Below are 17665 nucleotides of genomic sequence, written 5' to 3'. Positions count from 1 at the left end.
ATTCTCTCTCCACCACTCAACGTGAGCGGGTCGAAAAGAAATTTTTTATCATCTTTGTGATTTTCACTACCTTTGGGCTAAGATGTACTTCCAAGGGTTGGTAGCAATGGTCAAAAAAAATCTAGGTTTGTTGTAATCCCACCTACAAATTTTGAGATTTGCCTTTACATATGTGGGTAAGAAAACCAACCAAACCTAGAGAAACTTAGTGTAAAACCTTCAAATATAGTCAATTTACTTTTATGTCTCATATGTAGATTTCACGAGTTTTTGAAATTAAAGTTTTTTTCAAGCACTGGTTGGTAGGCACCATAAACAAACCTATCTTTATTAATGTATTGTGTTGGTTTCAACACCTAGTAGTGATCCAAATATTATTATTTATCCTACAAAAACTATTGCTGGGAATTTGCTAGAATCATGGATGCATAGTATTTATTATAAGAATGAACTACTTACACTACATCTAAATCTAATTTTGGGGCAATACTACAATATATCAAAAAAAGTCAAGCAAATCTAGATGGGATTGATGTTAAAAGGCATTGATAAGACAATTGCAAATTTGAGCGGAATTTGTAAATCTGTGGAAAAAAGTAAAATCAAGCTGGTAGGTAAATTCAATTTTGACGCTGGCGTTTAACTTGGAAGTGTCAAATTTCCAACACACTTGTCTTGACCATTGCACCCACACAAGTTCCTTAATGTATGTGGCAATCAAGTAGGTAATAATGCAAGATTGGCAAATTGGGGCCCAAACTTGATAAGAGTGCAACCAACGAAGATCGACGACCCATATTTGTTATCACCCTTTGAACCTTCCCATCATGCTTGTATCATCAAAGTAACAAGAAACACCATTTGGGGCAGGTTTGAGGTTTTTTTTTACCCAAGGCTAAAAATTGTGCACTCCTCTCTTAATATGAAGACGTGATTCATTTTGGGGTATTTTGCATTTGTGTTTCTATGCCTGGGATTTGTGTGCCTATCCTCCCTCTCACTAAGGTCAACAACATGCACCTGAATGCTCTGCATTAACTTCTTGTACCTTTTTAAGGGATTTGTGTGGCTCTTGGGCATTTTGTGTGGCTTTGTGTATGCATGTGTTGGTCATGGACATTATTTAGATCTTTGGTTAAAAGCAACACTGGTTCATGACCATGTCAATCTCGACAGAAACTCCGAAACACTAGTTTTTCTGGTTCCCTCCTGTTTCTATTTCAAGGGGTGACTGTCTGTCACTTAGAGCCGACAAGAATCTTAAGAATGTCAATACCGATTTGAATAGAGATTGCTGGAGTGCTCACAAGTATTGAGGCAGTCCTTTGCAAGCATTATTGCTAATCTGGCTTAGATAGTCAGCATAGGTTAGGTCCAACCTACTGCTAAACTGCACTAAGCCTTCAGGAAAAAAAACACACACACAGATTAGCAATAAGCCTTCTCTCTCTCTCTCGGAAAAAAACACACACAGAAAATAAAAATTGTTGAATACGCTCGGCATTACTCATCATCAGCATCATAATCATCTTCTGTCTGAAATACATTTTGAATATGCCCTAAACACAAGCCCATTCCCAAAGGTTGGAGGTCCTGTTCGAGTGCTTTTCCTGTTTTAGCAACTTCACCGTTCTCATTCAGCTCAATGTTTAGATCAAAATCTTTTGGACAGTGTGCATTCGTCTCAGAACTCTTGTCTGCACTTTTCGTCTCACCTTCACAAAGGTTTGTGCTATTACTACCAACTTCGCCAAAGTGAGGAGATGACGATAATGATGATGCTTCATTATCTTCCACCTTACCATTCCTTGCTCTCTCATTATTGCTGCCTCTTCCTCGGCCACGGCCCCCAAAAGCATCCTGGTGGCAAGATATTTGCCACTATTAGCTTCTTCCCATTGCATACAATGAATGCCATAACAAATTGTTGAAAACTGAGAATGATTAAGAATCATGCTCGCAAAACGGGGCAAATTTTACCGTTCTTGATCGTTTAATGACTCCCTCGCCGCTGTCAACTTCCACTGGTTTCCTACAACTTAAACAAACATATTGTCAATCGAGCATTCAAACAAGCACACAAACAACTCAAATGTGCTCTTACCTCCGCCTGCTTGTGTCGCTACCTCCACCTGCTTCAACCTCAAGGTCAGGAACACTAGAGACGGTCTCTTTCAAGAAATCAAATGAGGCAATGGTGCATACACACTCTTTCCTGCTCCCAACAAAAAACTTATCGTTCTTTACTCGCTCACAAAATAGCTAATCATAAGGAAAAACACTAGATCAAAAGAGTGTACTCACAAATGATGTGAACTAATAGTTTTTGCTCCCTTCTTGATTGTGATTTCATAGGTTCGATCACACAAATCTTGTAAGAAGAGCTCCAATGCCTTGGCTATCATCCAAACCATCATCATCACCTCTCTCTCTCTCTCTCTCTCTCTCTCTCTCTCTCTTTCTCTCTCTCTCAAATTAGCACAAGGTTTAAACCCTTCGACATTACAAAAACACAATAATTTCCAGTCATAAAATATGGGCGAACTCAATAACAATGTACAACCAGAGGTAAAACAAGCACAAGAAATGTTCAAGAATTTAAGATGGTCAGCCCAAAAGAACAATATTGTTAAGGATGTGTGAATGTGAGTATGCTAGAGAGAGAGAGAGAGAGAGAGAGAGAGGGGGGCCCGGGGGGGGGGGGGCCTCAAGAAATAAGTGCAAAAGTAAAGAGAATTGTCTTGGTTTTCTATATCTCAAGATAGCATTAAAGAACAAACAATGATTCGACGGTATCCACTTACAACCATCATTGCCTCATCTCCAAAGCTTCAAAACCAACAAAACACTAAGGCCTTTCCCACTGGCAGGCCAAAAAAAAACCTTCAAAATCTGCACTAAGTACATAGTTGAGAGGAAAAACCAATGGATCGACAACAGTATCACACAAAACTGCCTAGGACAATTTGCGCACACGATGTGGTATTGCCAAGATATCATCATCCTCCTAAAGCTGCGAAGACTGTAACAAGTGGCACACAACGCTGAGGCAGCACACATGCTGGGGACCACCATCCGCCTGATAAAACAGCCATATTGAAGATCCTGAAATCTGGAAGAAAACGGAAGGAGAGAGCCAACACCATGACTAGCATAAGCAGCTCAACCAATACGACAAGTCGATGAAGCAAAACAGCCTTGCATAAACATCTGCAACCCCACAGGACGAAATTGGAATAAAAGAGAGAACCACCAGACCCCAAGCAACCAACCCAGAACTAACCTCCTCAAAACATCCCAAAACCAAGGAAATCAATAAGACACACAGAAAAAACAGGCAGCAAACATCCATACATGTACACATCTCACAAGAAGACAAGCACAAACGCACCCACTCCGATGCCCACACACATACATACCGCCACACAGATACAAATACCCACACAAAGAAAACACCGTGCATGTAGGTAACAAGCAGCACATACAGAAAAACAAGAAAAGCACGTAAAGAAATACCCTGCAAACAATCAAAACAAACAGGAAAGAAAGAAAGGCAAGGCATGACGGGATAGGCAGTGAGGAGAGAGCTGGGGGGGGGAGGGGGGTCCGCCATGATGGGTAGGTTCGAGCACCCCTCAAAGACCTATGGCTACCGGAGGGACGTGTTGATCTATTGATTTCCATGGCTGAAGCAGAAGTTATTATGCAAAAACATCTCATCAGCAGACAAGCATCTTCAAAAGATAAGAATGGATAGGCCATCTTGGGAAGGGGGGAAAAATGACCGGCCGGACCAAACTGAAAGTGTCCGGTCATGCATCCTACATGCAATGTAGTGGGTGGCCATCTCTGAAAAAGCACTAGCCATACAAAAGTGCCAAAAGATACGAAGCAACAGGGATGAAACTCTAACACCTGTAATAGACCACAACAGCACCAAATTACCACTCCAAAACAATTCACAGATCACAATAGATTTACACTGGCTCGGCAGAGTTCCGTGCCTAAAGATATTGACCCCAAAGATTGACGCCCCTTTCGGTAATTCTTTATGTATTAATCAGATCAAAGTACAAGAGAGCAATTAGGGTTTCACTCTCAGACTCTGCGTCCAGATGCTCTGCAGAGTGTGTGCCCAAACCGCTTATTTAAAGTTTACAACGGATGCCAAAAGCAGAGCCCCAAAAGCTTCAAAATAAAGCAAACTCTGTTTCTCTCACAAGCCCTCTCTAGGGCTTTAATAAAAATAAAGCAATGCAGTTCTCTCTCTCTCTCTCTCTCTCTCTCTCTCTCTCTCTCTCTCTCTCTCTCTCTCTCTCATGCTCAAATTGCGTTGCCAAAAGCTGGTTCTTATTTTCCGTAATTTCCGTCGCAAAAAGCAGGCAAGGCCGTACGGTGCCACGTCATCATGCTCAACGCATTTCACGAAAACTTGCTACTAGGGTTAGGGTTTAGGATAGGTTTTAGGGTTAGGGTTAGGGTTAGGGTTAGGGTTTCTAGTAGATTTTAGGGTTTGCAGGTTTTAGGGTTAGGGTTTGCAGAATTAGGGTTTTCAGCAGCAGCCTGGGCTAGGGTTTCCCGCATGCTCTCGGGCAGACATGTCATCACTTTGTGACATACCCCTCTCTTGAAAGCATTGTAATCGCCCTCGATTACGCCTGCAAAACAAATAGAAGCCATAAACCGTCTTAGCAGACACTGACTATTAGTACCTACGTACTAGGAACACACATCTAGCACATGTACCAATCAACAATCACATCACACGACATCACAGGACATCACTAGACATCACATGACATTCAACATTCATTCGGATCTTAGACCATGATTTATCGGCAATGTAGCTAGCAATCGCATCTAGATCCAATCGGGACCTCATCGATGTCCGATTGACGAACCCCTATTGCAACCATGTCTATTCGAGATCAATTAGACCAAAATACTACAGTCATTTCCTCTATCAGTTCCTGCACTTAAAAGAAGTCGAGAACAAATCAGTATCATAATCAGGAATTCCATTTCATAAAGTCATACAGCAGAATACTGTCAGCTTTCAGTATCCCTGAAGCTCAAAGAGACATCAGTGACTCTAGTATCTAAATCAAGGCATCTATTGACAAAGGAGCGGAGTGACTCCCCTCTTGTGCATCCCAGTGCACCAGATCTCCGCCCAAGCTAAATTCTGGGTTCCATTTGGAGTAGACTATGCTAAACCAAAAGCATCGAGGTAGAGTTTCACACTCAGAGGAGTATCTGCCAGGTCCTCCTCCTCCATCCACTTCACATCCAATGCAGGATAGTTCTTGAACATAACCAAGAACCGCTTTCGGACTTTACCTTTATTCTTCGTATCCTTATGTGCCAAAATCTGTTCAAGAACAAGGATCTCCTCGTTTTCTTCCACTTCGGGTTGCTCATCGGGCTCCCCATCATTAGACACATCACCTTCAAAAGGTTTCAAGAGACTCACATGAAATGCATTGTGAATCCTCCAAGTATTAGGCAGTTTCAGTCGGAAGGAGACATCATTTATCTTTTCAGTGATCTGGAAAGGTCCGTAGTATCGCATACTAAGCTTTGGAAAAAGCCTCTCCTTTCCCTTTTTCTTTCCCAGGCGTGCCTTCTCAAAACGTAAGAGCACCCAATCATCCTCCTTCAATTTCAAGTCGCGACGATGGCGATCCGCTGCCTTTTTCTGTCGTTCTTGAGACTTTTGCATCGCGAACCTTGGCAAAAGCCGTAACTAAGTCTCGCGTATATTCATCCGCTTCAAAAATCTTATCTTTCGTGCTTAGGAAGGGTGGAACCTTCGCAGTACCTTCAACAATCTCAAATGGCGCCTTCCCCGTCGAAGAGTGTATCGTGTTGTTGTAGGCAAATTCCACCAAAGATAGGTACTTTTCCCATTGAGTCTTCTGATCTGAGATATAAGACTTCAATAAATCTAGAAGCACTGAATTTGCAATCTCAGATTGCCCATTAGTCTGCGGGTGGAACGATGACGAGAACTGCAACCGTGTGCCAATGTTCTCCCAAATTGCCTTCCAAAACAAACTCGTAAATCTGGGGTCTCTGTCGGAGACAATCGTCTCAGGCATGCCATGTAATCTGAAAATCTGGGCCACAAACAATCCCGCTCAATGATCCGGCTTGACTGTTTTCTTCACTGAAATAAAATGAGTCTGCTTGATAAATCTGTCAATAACAGTCCAGATACCATCCTGACCACTCTGCGTTCTCGGGCGATCAAAAATGAAATCCATTGCAATACTTTCCGAGGGGCGTGTGGGTATGGGTAAAGGCTGTAACAATCCTTGTGCTTTATGCCTGTCAAACTTGACCTTCTGGCATACTAAGCAACTATGCACAAACTCTTCCACACCCTTTTTGAGTCTTGGCCAAAAGAAGTATCTCTCTACCCCTTTCATGGTGGTAGCAATGCCGCGGTGACCCGTAAAAGGTGGACAATGGCATTCAGTCATAACCTTTTCCCTCAACGGCTGTGTAACGCACAACATGATTTTTCTCATTAAGTAGCCATCCCGACTGGAATATCCCGCTACTGTCTCCCCATCCCGTATCCGTGTGAAAACGTCTGCAAAATCTGTATCTTTGGCATACTGGTCGACCATATCCTCGAAGCTCCTATGAGGTATCGCGGAAATAGCCAGAACTACCGGCTTCCGAGACAAAGCATCTGCCACCACATTCTTCTGTCCCTGAACATGGACAATCTGGAAGTGAAACTGTGACAAGATGTTCGCCCACCGCATCTGCTTTTCCGAAAGCTGCTTCGGTGACAAGAAGTAGCGCAAACTCTGATGGTTTGTAAAGACAGTAAAATCCACTCCGAGTAGGTAATGCCGCCATTGAGTAAGAGCATGGATAACCGCCAAAAGCTCTTTCTCATAAATCTGTGCTATCATCTCCGGCCTTGAGAACAATCGGCTCTCGTAAGCAATGACATGGCCTTCTTGCATTAAGACCGCACCGACACTACGACCACAAGCATCACAATATACTTCAAATGACTTCTGCAAGTCCGGCAAAGTCAAAACTGGTCCCGTAGTCAATATCTCTTTCAATGTCTGAAACACAGTCACCTCTATGGATCCCCACGTGAAAGGGACTCATTTCTGTGTCAAGATATGCAAAGCGGAATCAACCTTTGCAAACTTTCGAATGAACCGCCTGTAGTACGAACACAGTCCCAAGAAGTTTCTAACTTCATGGACATTCTTCAAATCGGGCCAATCACGGATAGTCTCTATCTTGGCCGGATCCATTTGCACTCCTGCTGCTGAGACAATGTGTCCCAAAAAGTGTATCTCTGGTAGGAAAAATTCACTTTTCTTTGCATTAATCACTAAGTTGTGATCTCGTAATGCCTGAAAGATCTGAAGTAGCTAATCTCTGTGTTCTGCCTCATTCTTGGAGAAAACAATGATGTCGTCAAAGAAAGTGCCAACAAATAGCCTGTACTCTCGAAAAATCATGTCCATCATCCGTTAAATGTCGTAGGAGCATTCGTTAAGCCAAAAGGCATCACCAAAAACTCAAATAACCCAAAAGTCGTCCAAAAAGCTGTCTTGTAGACATCTCCCGGCGCGATCCTGATCTGATGATATCCACTCTTGAGATCAATCCTGCTAAAGCACGAGGATCCCTATAATCTGTCGAGCATATCATCGATCCTAGGAATCGGAAATCTGTTCTTGATGGTGATTTTGTTGAGAGCTCTATAATCGATGCACATTCTCCAAGATCCGTCTTTCTTCAAAACCAACAACACTGGAGAGCAATACGATGAAGTACTGGGCTGGACAAGACCCTTTTCCAAGAGGTTTTTCACTTGGTTCATAATTTCCTCATTCTATGCTCGGCTCACACGGTAAGGTGGCCGGTTCGGTGGTGTGCTTCCAGGTATCAGATCAATGGTATGATCTTCAGGACGAGCAGGTGGTAACTCGCCTGGTAGGCCCTCTGAGAAGCAATTGGCGTGAGAGTGGAGAAAATCTTGGCGTTCTTTATCAAGTTTAGACATATTTGCCTATCTTTGTCGCTCAATTCTTTCATAAAGATCGAGTAAACAAACAGATTGAATTTCATTAATTTAGAAATGGCCGAAGCCGATACAATAGGGACAGACTCGCCCTTCAGTTTAATATCCAAGTACAATGATTCTACCCTTCTCTGTAGTCAATGTCGCTTTCCTTGCCCGATAATCGACCACGGTGTTGTTCTTGTGGTACCAAGGAATCCCTATGAGAACACCACAACCCTCCAAAGGTATTATGAAAAATTCCTCATGTCCCAAATACCCCTGACAATGCAACCGAAGTTTGCCAATGACAGGTGTAATGGCTACGTCCCTGCCGGGTGCCGCTAGAACTGCCTCCGCAAGTGGTCCCATCCGATCAGGAGTGATCTCGAGCCGCGCCGCCAATTCCGGTGAAATGAAGTTGGCCTTGGCTCCTCCATCAAAGAAGATCAGGGCCTCTTGATCTTTCACTTTGCCCCAAGCTCGGCAAAGTTCTGTACTCTCGTCCATGGTGTTGGGATCAGTACCCACACAATCTGGAACCAGTCCTGTTTTCATCTTGCCTATCGTCGTCCTTACCATTCTGTTCTTTCTGTGCCTTTTTAGGGCACTTCGCGGAGATATGTCCATGTTCCCCGCATCCAAAGCACTTCCCCTCCCTGATGAAGCGAGCTCGCTCCTGAGGAGTAAGCTTGGGTCGTGCATCCTTCTTCTTTGGGTTGCTCTTTCTCTTTCTACTTTCATTCCCAGAAGTCTGTTCGGCTCGTTGTGTTATGATCTCATCGGTGGGGAAAGTCAGACTGCCAGAGTGAATGGCAAAGCCCCGCTTCGCATGACTCATCAATTCCTGAATAGAAGCTGACTTCTATTCCAAGCAGTGATCTTGGATCTCTGTAGGTAGACCCAAGGTGAACCGCTCAATCTGTTCTCTAAACGAGATCTTCTTGAATGAAGAGGCGGGTAGAAAAGAGCTCCAGAATCTCTCACAGTAAGCATTCACTGTATCTCTCTTGGTCATCCGAAGATGGTTCCAAGCAGCTCGTATATCGTGTTCATATTCTTGCGTCAACCAAGAAGAAATAAAAAGCTTCTTAAATTTCAGTCATTTAACTGGCGCAATCTTGTTTAAAAGAAGCGTGGACCACCAAGTTCGAGCATTCCCCTTAAAGTAAGAGGCAGCTCTCTGAATCTTGGAGTGCTCTGAGTAGCGTCCTTCCGCGAAACCGATGTTAAACTGCTGTATAAAAGACAAAGCCTTCGAATCATCTTGGTATCCTGAAAAAGTGTCAAATTTGATCGACTGTCCACCTTCCTTAAACTCTCGGACTTTCTTGCTTCTATCTTCCAAAAAGTCATACTGGTTGGCTTTATAAACATTCTTCTTTTTCACATAAAATTTTCAGTCATCGGAGTCTGAACTGTCTGTAGACGAGTCCTCTGTAGAACTGTCACTCACTGGGCGACATTTAGACTTCTTTGTCTTTTTCTTGCCCTTTCCGAAGCGTTGTTTCTTGCTTCGCTTTTTGCTTGTTCTGTCTTCGCTCGAATCTGAAGAGCTAGAAGAACTGTCAAAAGAAGAAGAAGAAGAAGAACTGGGTACTCCTTCAAAGCGAACACGCTTCTTCTGTTTCTTTGCTTTGTCAAATGTCAACTAACGACCCAAATATCCTGGGAAGTCAGTGCCTTTCTTCTGCTTTTTGCCATGCTTTTTGGCTTTCTTCTGCGCGTCAAAAAGCTGAGCAATCCGTGCATCAACCACCTCTTCTAGTTCCTTCTCTGAATATTGCTTGTGATTAGAAGGTTGCTTGAGCGCGGGTTTCGGGGATGGTGGTGTGGTTTTCTGCCACTGCGCATGCACTTCCTGAAAAGAAGACTAGCTCATATATTTTGCCAATTTCCGGTCCTTCGCAAAACTGAGCATCATCTTTGTTGCATCTCCGATCAATTGACGACGCTTCATCTCTCGTTGCTCCGCTTGAGTAGGCCGAGGCGGGCCATACTCTCTGCCGGAATCTTCGTTGTGGTCCCTGCCCGCATCTCTAGGTGCAGAGGGAGTCGACTGATCCTTGCGTGAAGCCATAGGTGCCGCGGAAAAAAGAATTGGGGATCGGATTTCCCGTAGAAGAGAAATCGGCCGTGCTCTGATACCACTGTAACAGACTTGGACACTCCAAGTCAAGAATCAATCACAACAGCACGAAATGACCACTTCAAAACAATTCACAGATCACAATAGATTTACAATGGCCCGGTGGAGTTCCGTGCCTAGAGATATTGGCCCCAAAGACTGGCGCCCCTTTCGGTATTTCTTTATGTATTAATCAGATCAAAGTACAAGAGAGCGGTTAGGGTTTCACTCTCAGACTCTGCGTCCAGATGCTCTGCAGAGTGTGTGCCCAAACCGCTTATTTAAAGTTTACAACGGATGCCAAAAGCTTCAAAATAAAGCAAACTTGTTTTCTCTCACAAGCCCTCTCTAGGGCTTTAATAAAAAGAAAGCAATGCAGTTCTCTCTCTCTCTCTCTCTCTCTCTCTCTCTCTCTCTCTCTCTCTCTCTCTCTCTCTCTCTCTCTCTCATGCTCAAATTGCGTCACCAAAAGCTGGCCCTTATTTTCCGTAATTTTTGCCGCAAAAAGCGGGCAGGGCCGTACGGTGCCACGTCATCATGCTCAACGCATTTCATGAAAACCTGCTGCTAGGGTTAGGGTTAGGGTTAGGGTTTCTGGCAGATTTTAGGGTTTGCAGGTTTTAGGGTTAGGGTTTGCAGAATTAGGGTTTTCAGCAGCAGTCAGGGCTAGGGTTTCCCGCATGCTCTCGGGCAGACACGTCATCACTTTGTGACACACCCCCTCTCAGCACCTATTGTTAAACCAACATTTAGAAGCTGAAGGTATGATGACAAAGTCCGCTGAGGAACGGCCCTTCATGAAGATGTCTGCTGCATTGTCCACTGTAGGACTATACTCCAACGATAGATCTCCAGCCAAAACTTGCTCACAAACATAATGCTACTAAACCTCGACATGCTTCATCCGAGCATGTAACACTGGGTCCTTGGAGATCGCAATGCAAATCTAGTTGTTGCACAATAGAAGTGTGGCAGCAGTATGAGAAAAATCCAAGTCCCCAAGCAATCTCCAAAGTCAAATACGTTCACAAGCAGCAAAAAAAGCTGCTTTGTACTCCGCTTCCGTCAATGAAAGCACCACCGTCGACTCTCCCCAAGAAATTGGTCCAGAGCCAAGTGTGAAAACTACTCCTGTACTGGAGCCCCAGGAATTTGGGTTACCAACCAGTCCCAGTCACACTAACCTTGCAATGTGTAACCTCTGTCACAACTGTAGAATATATCATGGTCTGTGGTACCAGATATGTACCCCGGTCCGCGAAGTACGCAAAGCACACTGCCGACGTCGCTACCAAGGCTTGGTTGAAAAGGTCGAAAAAGAACTCAGTACTGAAACTGAAACGGCAATGCCTACGCGAGAGTATGTCAACCACGCAAGGCACCCCACAACATTCCAATACAAGCCAGGCAGCTGCTCCACATAAACCTATGTGGTGAGAATGTCATAGAAAGACGCACTCTTCCCGCCCATCTCATAGATAGGCTAACTGTGATGCACATGCTAATGAGATCGATATCGAATAGTAGTCATTGAAGAGCTGGAGCAAAAGTCTCATCAAGTCCACGCCAATGCGCTGGGCAAAGCTCTTAGCCACATGTCTAGCCTTATGCTTCTCTAAGGAAGCATCAGCCTTGTACTTCGTCTTGAAGATTCATCTTGTCCGGATGACTTTCTGCTCCATAGGCAGCGGGAACCAACATCCTGAGTGTTGTTCCACTCAATTGCATCCAACTCCGAATGCATGGCACGTGTCCAAGAGTCATGCTCAAGGGCTTCTTCCATCGAAGAAGGCTCACCAGGTGCAGATTGAATCTGCAACATGAGGCGGAGTTGACATACCAATTCCTTTGAGCCATTCTGAGAGTCGAGGCTGCCTAGGCTCGGGCAGGAAGTAACTTTGTCAGTCCTGACGAGGCTCGTAAATAGGCCTCTTGCCTTTGAGCCGTTCTGAGCGTCGAGGCTGCCTAGGCTCAGGCAGGAAGTAACTTTGTCAGTCCTGACAAGGCTACCATATGATACATCTAACCAAGTATGTGCTTCTGACGAGGTGTCATCAATGTACCCTCCAGAGAATCCTTAGCATCATCAAAATCGTCCTCTCAACTCACAGCATCTGGGGAGGACATTGGCTGTTGTGTAGGTTTAGCAGGTGGAGACGAGGGAGGAGGTAGAAGATAAGGCATAGAAAATTCCCAGGCAATAATGAAGGTCTCGTCGAACAAAACATCGCAACTCACAATAGTAGCCCTGGTATCTGAATCATGAAGCCAGAAACTGTTGGGACTCCTACGCCTAGCCAACAAAGATCATCCTCCTCGACTTAAGATCCCAGTACATCCGCCTCTCCTTAAGAACATGTACAAAGGCAAGGCACCCAAACACTCTGAGAGACTACTCCTTTATTTGATCTTGTTCCTCTGTCCTCTCTTCCTTTTCCTTTGTAGGCCGCACACACGAATAATCAATAGACTTAAACAAATAAAATTTGAAAAGAGAATAGGATTTCCCTTTGCAACCTTTGTCACAACCGGGAGCACACACCAATAATCAATAGACTTAAATAAATAAATGTATCTAGATGAATCCAGGATAAGCCTAGATTCACCCTTGAAAGGAAAGTGCAAGGTATAGACCCATGGTAGTCACCCCAGATGAATCCAAGCTAAGCCTAGATTCACCCTTAAAAGGAAAGTGCAAGGTATAGACCCATGGTAGTCACCCACAAGACAATATAACCATCAGCTCCATCATGCATAGTATTGACTGAATAAATAAAATTTGAAGAGAGAATAGGGAGAACGACGACACAGTATCGAGGACCAGAAGGTGGGCTGGTCCCCCCCCTTAAAGAGTATCTTTATTAACGGGGAGAATCTTTTACAAGCAAAAGAACCAAAGAAGCTCTCCATTCTAGATCTCAGACTCGATGGTACTCTCCTTCCCTTGTGGGAACTCAGACTCCAGAGACAGAGCTCTCTACGCAATGATCCTCCAATTTGCTGTCAGAGAGCAAACCCGTCTAGGATTCCGTTTCCAGAATCCCTGAACCGTAGGCCGAAGCCTCCTTGCTCAAATATCAAGGATTGGGTACTTGCAAAACAAAGACATAGCAGAAAACTCTGCAAAACTCATACACAAATGATCACTTATTGTTTCCGGCACAGAAAACGACCTCCGAGTGCAAACTCATCGCATGAACTTGTCAAACCGTCGTGGCAAAATCTCCACCGTCGCGGTAGAATCTCCACATACTCCTCCTTAGCTGGAGCACTTGCAGAACTGATGCCAAATGGGGACACTGAAGGTGCTTTTATAGGCATTGATGCCTGACGAGAATAGAGAGCTGATCTAGCGGCCCCTTGCTTTCCTGAGGCTGAAAATAGGGGATCGCTAGTAAGGGGCAGCTATAAAGAGAGGAGGAGGTCGATTTCTGCCATAAATAGCAGCAGCTTGGGGGCGCCCAGATTTTGGCCGTTGAGTTAGTAAGTGGCTGCCCACTTATTATGTGGCCGGCCGGACACTACTTAGAAATAGTTTGAACCTACTATTAAGAGAGGAGGAGGTCAATTTCTGCCATAAATAGCAGCAGCTTGGGGGCGCCCAGATTTTGGCCGTTAAGTTAGTAAGTGGCTGCCCACTTATTATGTAGCCGGCCGGACACTTCTTAGAAATAGTTTGAACCTGCTAAAAACTCAATAAAACGGACGCTTGCAATAACACAATCCAAGCGTCCCTATATGCAATCTCATGCATAGCTAGACTCCTTTACAAGAAAGCATCTGCTTTCCAAAAAGCAACTCTCATTTTTGGAAAGCAATGCATTTCTTCAAAGCTACTTAGAACCCATCATCATTCAAGTGCTTGCATTTTACACGTAACTCATCCTCAGTCCAAATTTCCTACTCAAATTGTGGGGTATTCCCTAGCTGATGCTCCCATCACCCATCATGCGACACATCGAGAAATACCCACTACTCGGTCTCATCCACTGAACTTATGTAACAAAACCTTAGCGATGCTCAACATCTGTAACAGGATGCCAACTGAAAAGAACACACTGAGACACATGTTTAGCACTTCAAACAACGGAATAGAAAGAAAGAGACTTCGCATGAAACAAGGGGTGGCGTAGTTCCACCCTCTCAGAGTCCATTGGCCCCACACTGCGACGCCCCTTTTGGTATTTCTTTATAGTGCTTTAACAAGGTACAACACTGGCGGCTCTGCTCTGCATCTCTCACGGGTAGAATGCTAAAGAGTGAACCTTGAGTACATATCTGAAGGCCCTTGACCATCCAAAAGCAGTTACATGAAAAGCATCTCGAAAGCTACCAGCGAAAATCACGGAATCCCATACAACTGCCACAAAACATGTGAACGGAAAAGCAGCATCCGTACAGCCTGCCAAATTTGTGTGTATGTGACTGCTTTATTTTAGACCTCATCGACCGCGGTTCCATAAATTGTTGGGGGTGAGAATTAAAATCCTAACCGATTTAATAATTGGGCCACTCGACGAGGATCCTACAAGTTGGTGAGGACTTTTTCTTCTTCTTATTCTGCTAGGGTTTAGGCCCCTCCTGTAAGAGTGCACGTGTGCAGAAGCGTGGGAGAGGAGACAGAGAGAGAGACAGTAGACTACAAACGCAAGATAAGGTGAAGAGGGGGCGATCAACCCCCCATCCCCATGATTATCATGAGCAGAAGACCCAATACACAATGACCACATGATGGAAGTGGCTACCCCCCTGCCCCCATAAATAGGTGCCCAAGGGGAGGTAGGGCAATGCCAGATAAAATCCCCCATGACCCAACAAGAAACCAAATATATATGAGGGCGCCCGGACAAGGTGGGCGGCCGGTCCAAAAGTGGGTGGCCCAACTGTGCAATCTAAATGCATATGCAAAGGGTGGCCAGCCCGGAGGGATACTAGCCGTACAAGTATGCCCTAGATTTGTGAAGCAGCAGAGTGATGTAAGTCTAACACCCCCTCTCAGCACCTGATGCTGAACGAACCGCATGAAGCCGAAGATGGGATACAAATGATGAAGATGTCTACTCCGATGTCCACTGAAGGACAATACTCCGGCTAACCCCGCGAGTGTAGCAGCAGTCTAGGGTGTCACGACCGCCGAGAAATCTCCATGGTAAAGTGCCGTCACGAGCAGTGTAGCAAACTGCTGTACTCTGCCAATATAGGGTGAAGATACTATGTGAAGGTCTCGAACTGAGTGTGACAACTCCTTGTCGTAAAAGAAGTGCCAATAGACCTGCAAGTGTCTTGCCCAATAGGATCTGTGTTGTCTGTAGTCAAACCGTTGTGAGCGGGATGGAAACACACAGAACGCCTCTATAATGACCCAACACACACTCTTGGAAAGATACACACACACACTAGGGGGCACCACTCGGCTTACACAATCCACCTGGCCAAGACAGGGAACACACCTATGGAGTGAGAGGAGAGAGACTATCCACTTGCCCACTCCACACACACACACACACACACACCCAAAAAACTCAGCTCAAAAGAGGAGAATTTCTGATGTTTAGATACAAATGAGCTTGGGCCAACACCAATGGGGCAAACAGCTCACACAATATAGGTAAAAGATACCAGATACAATCACAAACTAGAGCAGAAACTTCGCTCATAGGAGAAACTTACACAGCCAAAACAGCAGAAAAAGAGGGAGAAATTTGGCACAATGGACAGCGCCATCGCGTCCGGAACGGCCCAAAACCCCAGTCTACAATGTCAAAGTGCTCAAATCCGACCTCGGATGAGCAGTTTACGGCCAAAACAGGCTCCAAAATGAGCAAAAACACACCTGCGACTGTTCCTCCTCTCTTCTCCACGTTTTTTTCTGGTCTTCTCTCTTTTTTCAGTTCCCACACTTAGCTTTATTAGTTGGGCACCCTTGGCCTTTTAGATGACCTCAAACGGACCCCTAACAGGCCAAAAACTGACCTCGCAGTGCATAGTTGTCACCTTTTTGCATCATTCGCACACCTGGCACTCAGCTTTTTTCCAATAATGCATCTCGCCACCACGTGAAGTGGCCCCAAAAAGTGGTCCTAATGATGACCTTTCTGCATAACTCTCACAAGAAAACACCCACGTTGTGTCCGTCCTCATCCGCGTGCAAATATTGACCTCGTTCGCCCTCCTGACGCCACTAGATGCCATCTGACGTACCTGCTGACCTCATGTCGTCAGCCCGCGGATAGCTTCCTCGAGAAGTTTTACGCGCTACCAACTCCTCCTTATTGTAGAAAAAACACACTAGTACTGATAATAGTGAAAATCGCTGCACTATGTACACCCTGTCCTACCTGTACACACGTGGGCCCCACGTAACCACTTGGCTATGGAAATTGGGTAATCCTTTATTCGATGCACCATGCATGTGTATGTACATATGCGCAATCCCTTGCTCAAAAAAACTCCTAACATAATTTGCCCATCCCCTAGCCTGCTAGATCATTCATAATCAGCAGCAGCAAAGAGAGATATGAGACTTGCCGCATCACAGGTCTCCTCATCCTTCACCAACATTGCTTGCTCCACAGACAGCTCATCTTGCTCCACCATCATCAATCTAGCATGATACAATTTAAGACGCAATCCATTTACCCTTGACTTATGTAGAACACCATCCAGGTTAGCCAGCTGATATGTGCCATTTGGAAAACACTCCACTACCTTGAAAGGGCCTTCCCACTTAATTTGAAACTTCTTTTGGAAGGTGTTGTCCAGCTTACTGTTGTAGCACAAAACCAAGTCATGCTTCTTGATACCCTTACTTTTGACCTTTTCATTTATCTTTGCCAAAGCCCTATCTTGCATCTGCCCATAATGTTCCAATGCACTCATCCTATCCAACTGAACCTCTTGTAGTTGTAAGAGCCTCTCTTCGAATGCATCACTAGGCGGCCCAAGCAACTTCTCTAACATCTTGACCGCAGGCAAGTCTACTTCCACAGGCAATAGTGCTTCTTTTCCATACACCAAATGAAATGGAGTAAACCCTGTACCTGTTTTCACCGAAGTACGGTAAGACCATAATGCACTAGGCAATTCCAAATCCCAATTCTTTCCTTGGTGCTCTGTCACTTTCAAAAGAATCTGTACCAACTCACCATTGAATCTTTCATTTAAGCCATTACACTGTGGGTAATAAGGAGTGGTATGCTGGTGCCTAATCTTCATCTTTGCACATAAAAAATCTAGCAGTTTAGCTCGAAAGCCAGGCCCCTTGTCTGAAAGTAGCTCCAGTGGCACCCCAAACTTGCAACATATTTCATCATACACAAATTTTGCCACATCCTTTGTAGTGATCTGTTTTACTGCTATAGCCTCTGCCCATCTAGAAAGATAGTCCACTGCCGTCAAAATATAGCTTTTGCCCCTGCTTGTGATAGGTAACGGGCCTATTGCATCAATCCCCCACTTTTCAAACACATCAAACGTCATAATGGTTTTTCGTA

General features: G+C 44.7%; 1 protein-coding gene across 4 annotated transcripts in view; it reads right to left on the bottom strand.

Moving 5' to 3' along the window:
• Positions 1–1260: 1260 nt before the first annotated feature.
• LOC147426995 (DNA polymerase epsilon subunit C-like) overlaps positions 1261–17665 on the bottom strand; it is a 74109-nt gene continuing 57704 nt past the window's right edge. Inside the window, exons 3-7 of one of the 4 annotated variants that reach the window (XM_086498728.1) lie at positions 2305–2398; positions 2105–2215; positions 1981–2038; positions 1803–1860; positions 1261–1715 (exon numbers count right to left, since the gene is read on the bottom strand). In XM_086498728.1, coding sequence (XP_086354854.1) covers positions 1504–1715; positions 1803–1860; positions 1981–2038; positions 2105–2215; positions 2305–2398 — 533 coding nt within the window. In that variant the 3' untranslated portion in view covers positions 1261–1503. Of the gene's footprint in view, positions 1861–1980; positions 2039–2104; positions 2216–2304; positions 2399–17665 lie in introns of all 4 variants that reach the window. The other 3 variants (XM_086498730.1, XM_086498726.1, XM_086498727.1) reach the window with 3 other exon arrangements.

This window comes from Adiantum capillus-veneris, chromosome 24 (assembly GCF_014529385.1).
Source record: "Adiantum capillus-veneris isolate H3 chromosome 24, ASM1452938v2, whole genome shotgun sequence".
Lineage (NCBI taxonomy): Eukaryota > Viridiplantae > Streptophyta > Polypodiopsida > Polypodiales > Pteridaceae > Adiantum > Adiantum capillus-veneris.
This window is presented reverse-complemented; position numbering and strand designations above follow the sequence as displayed.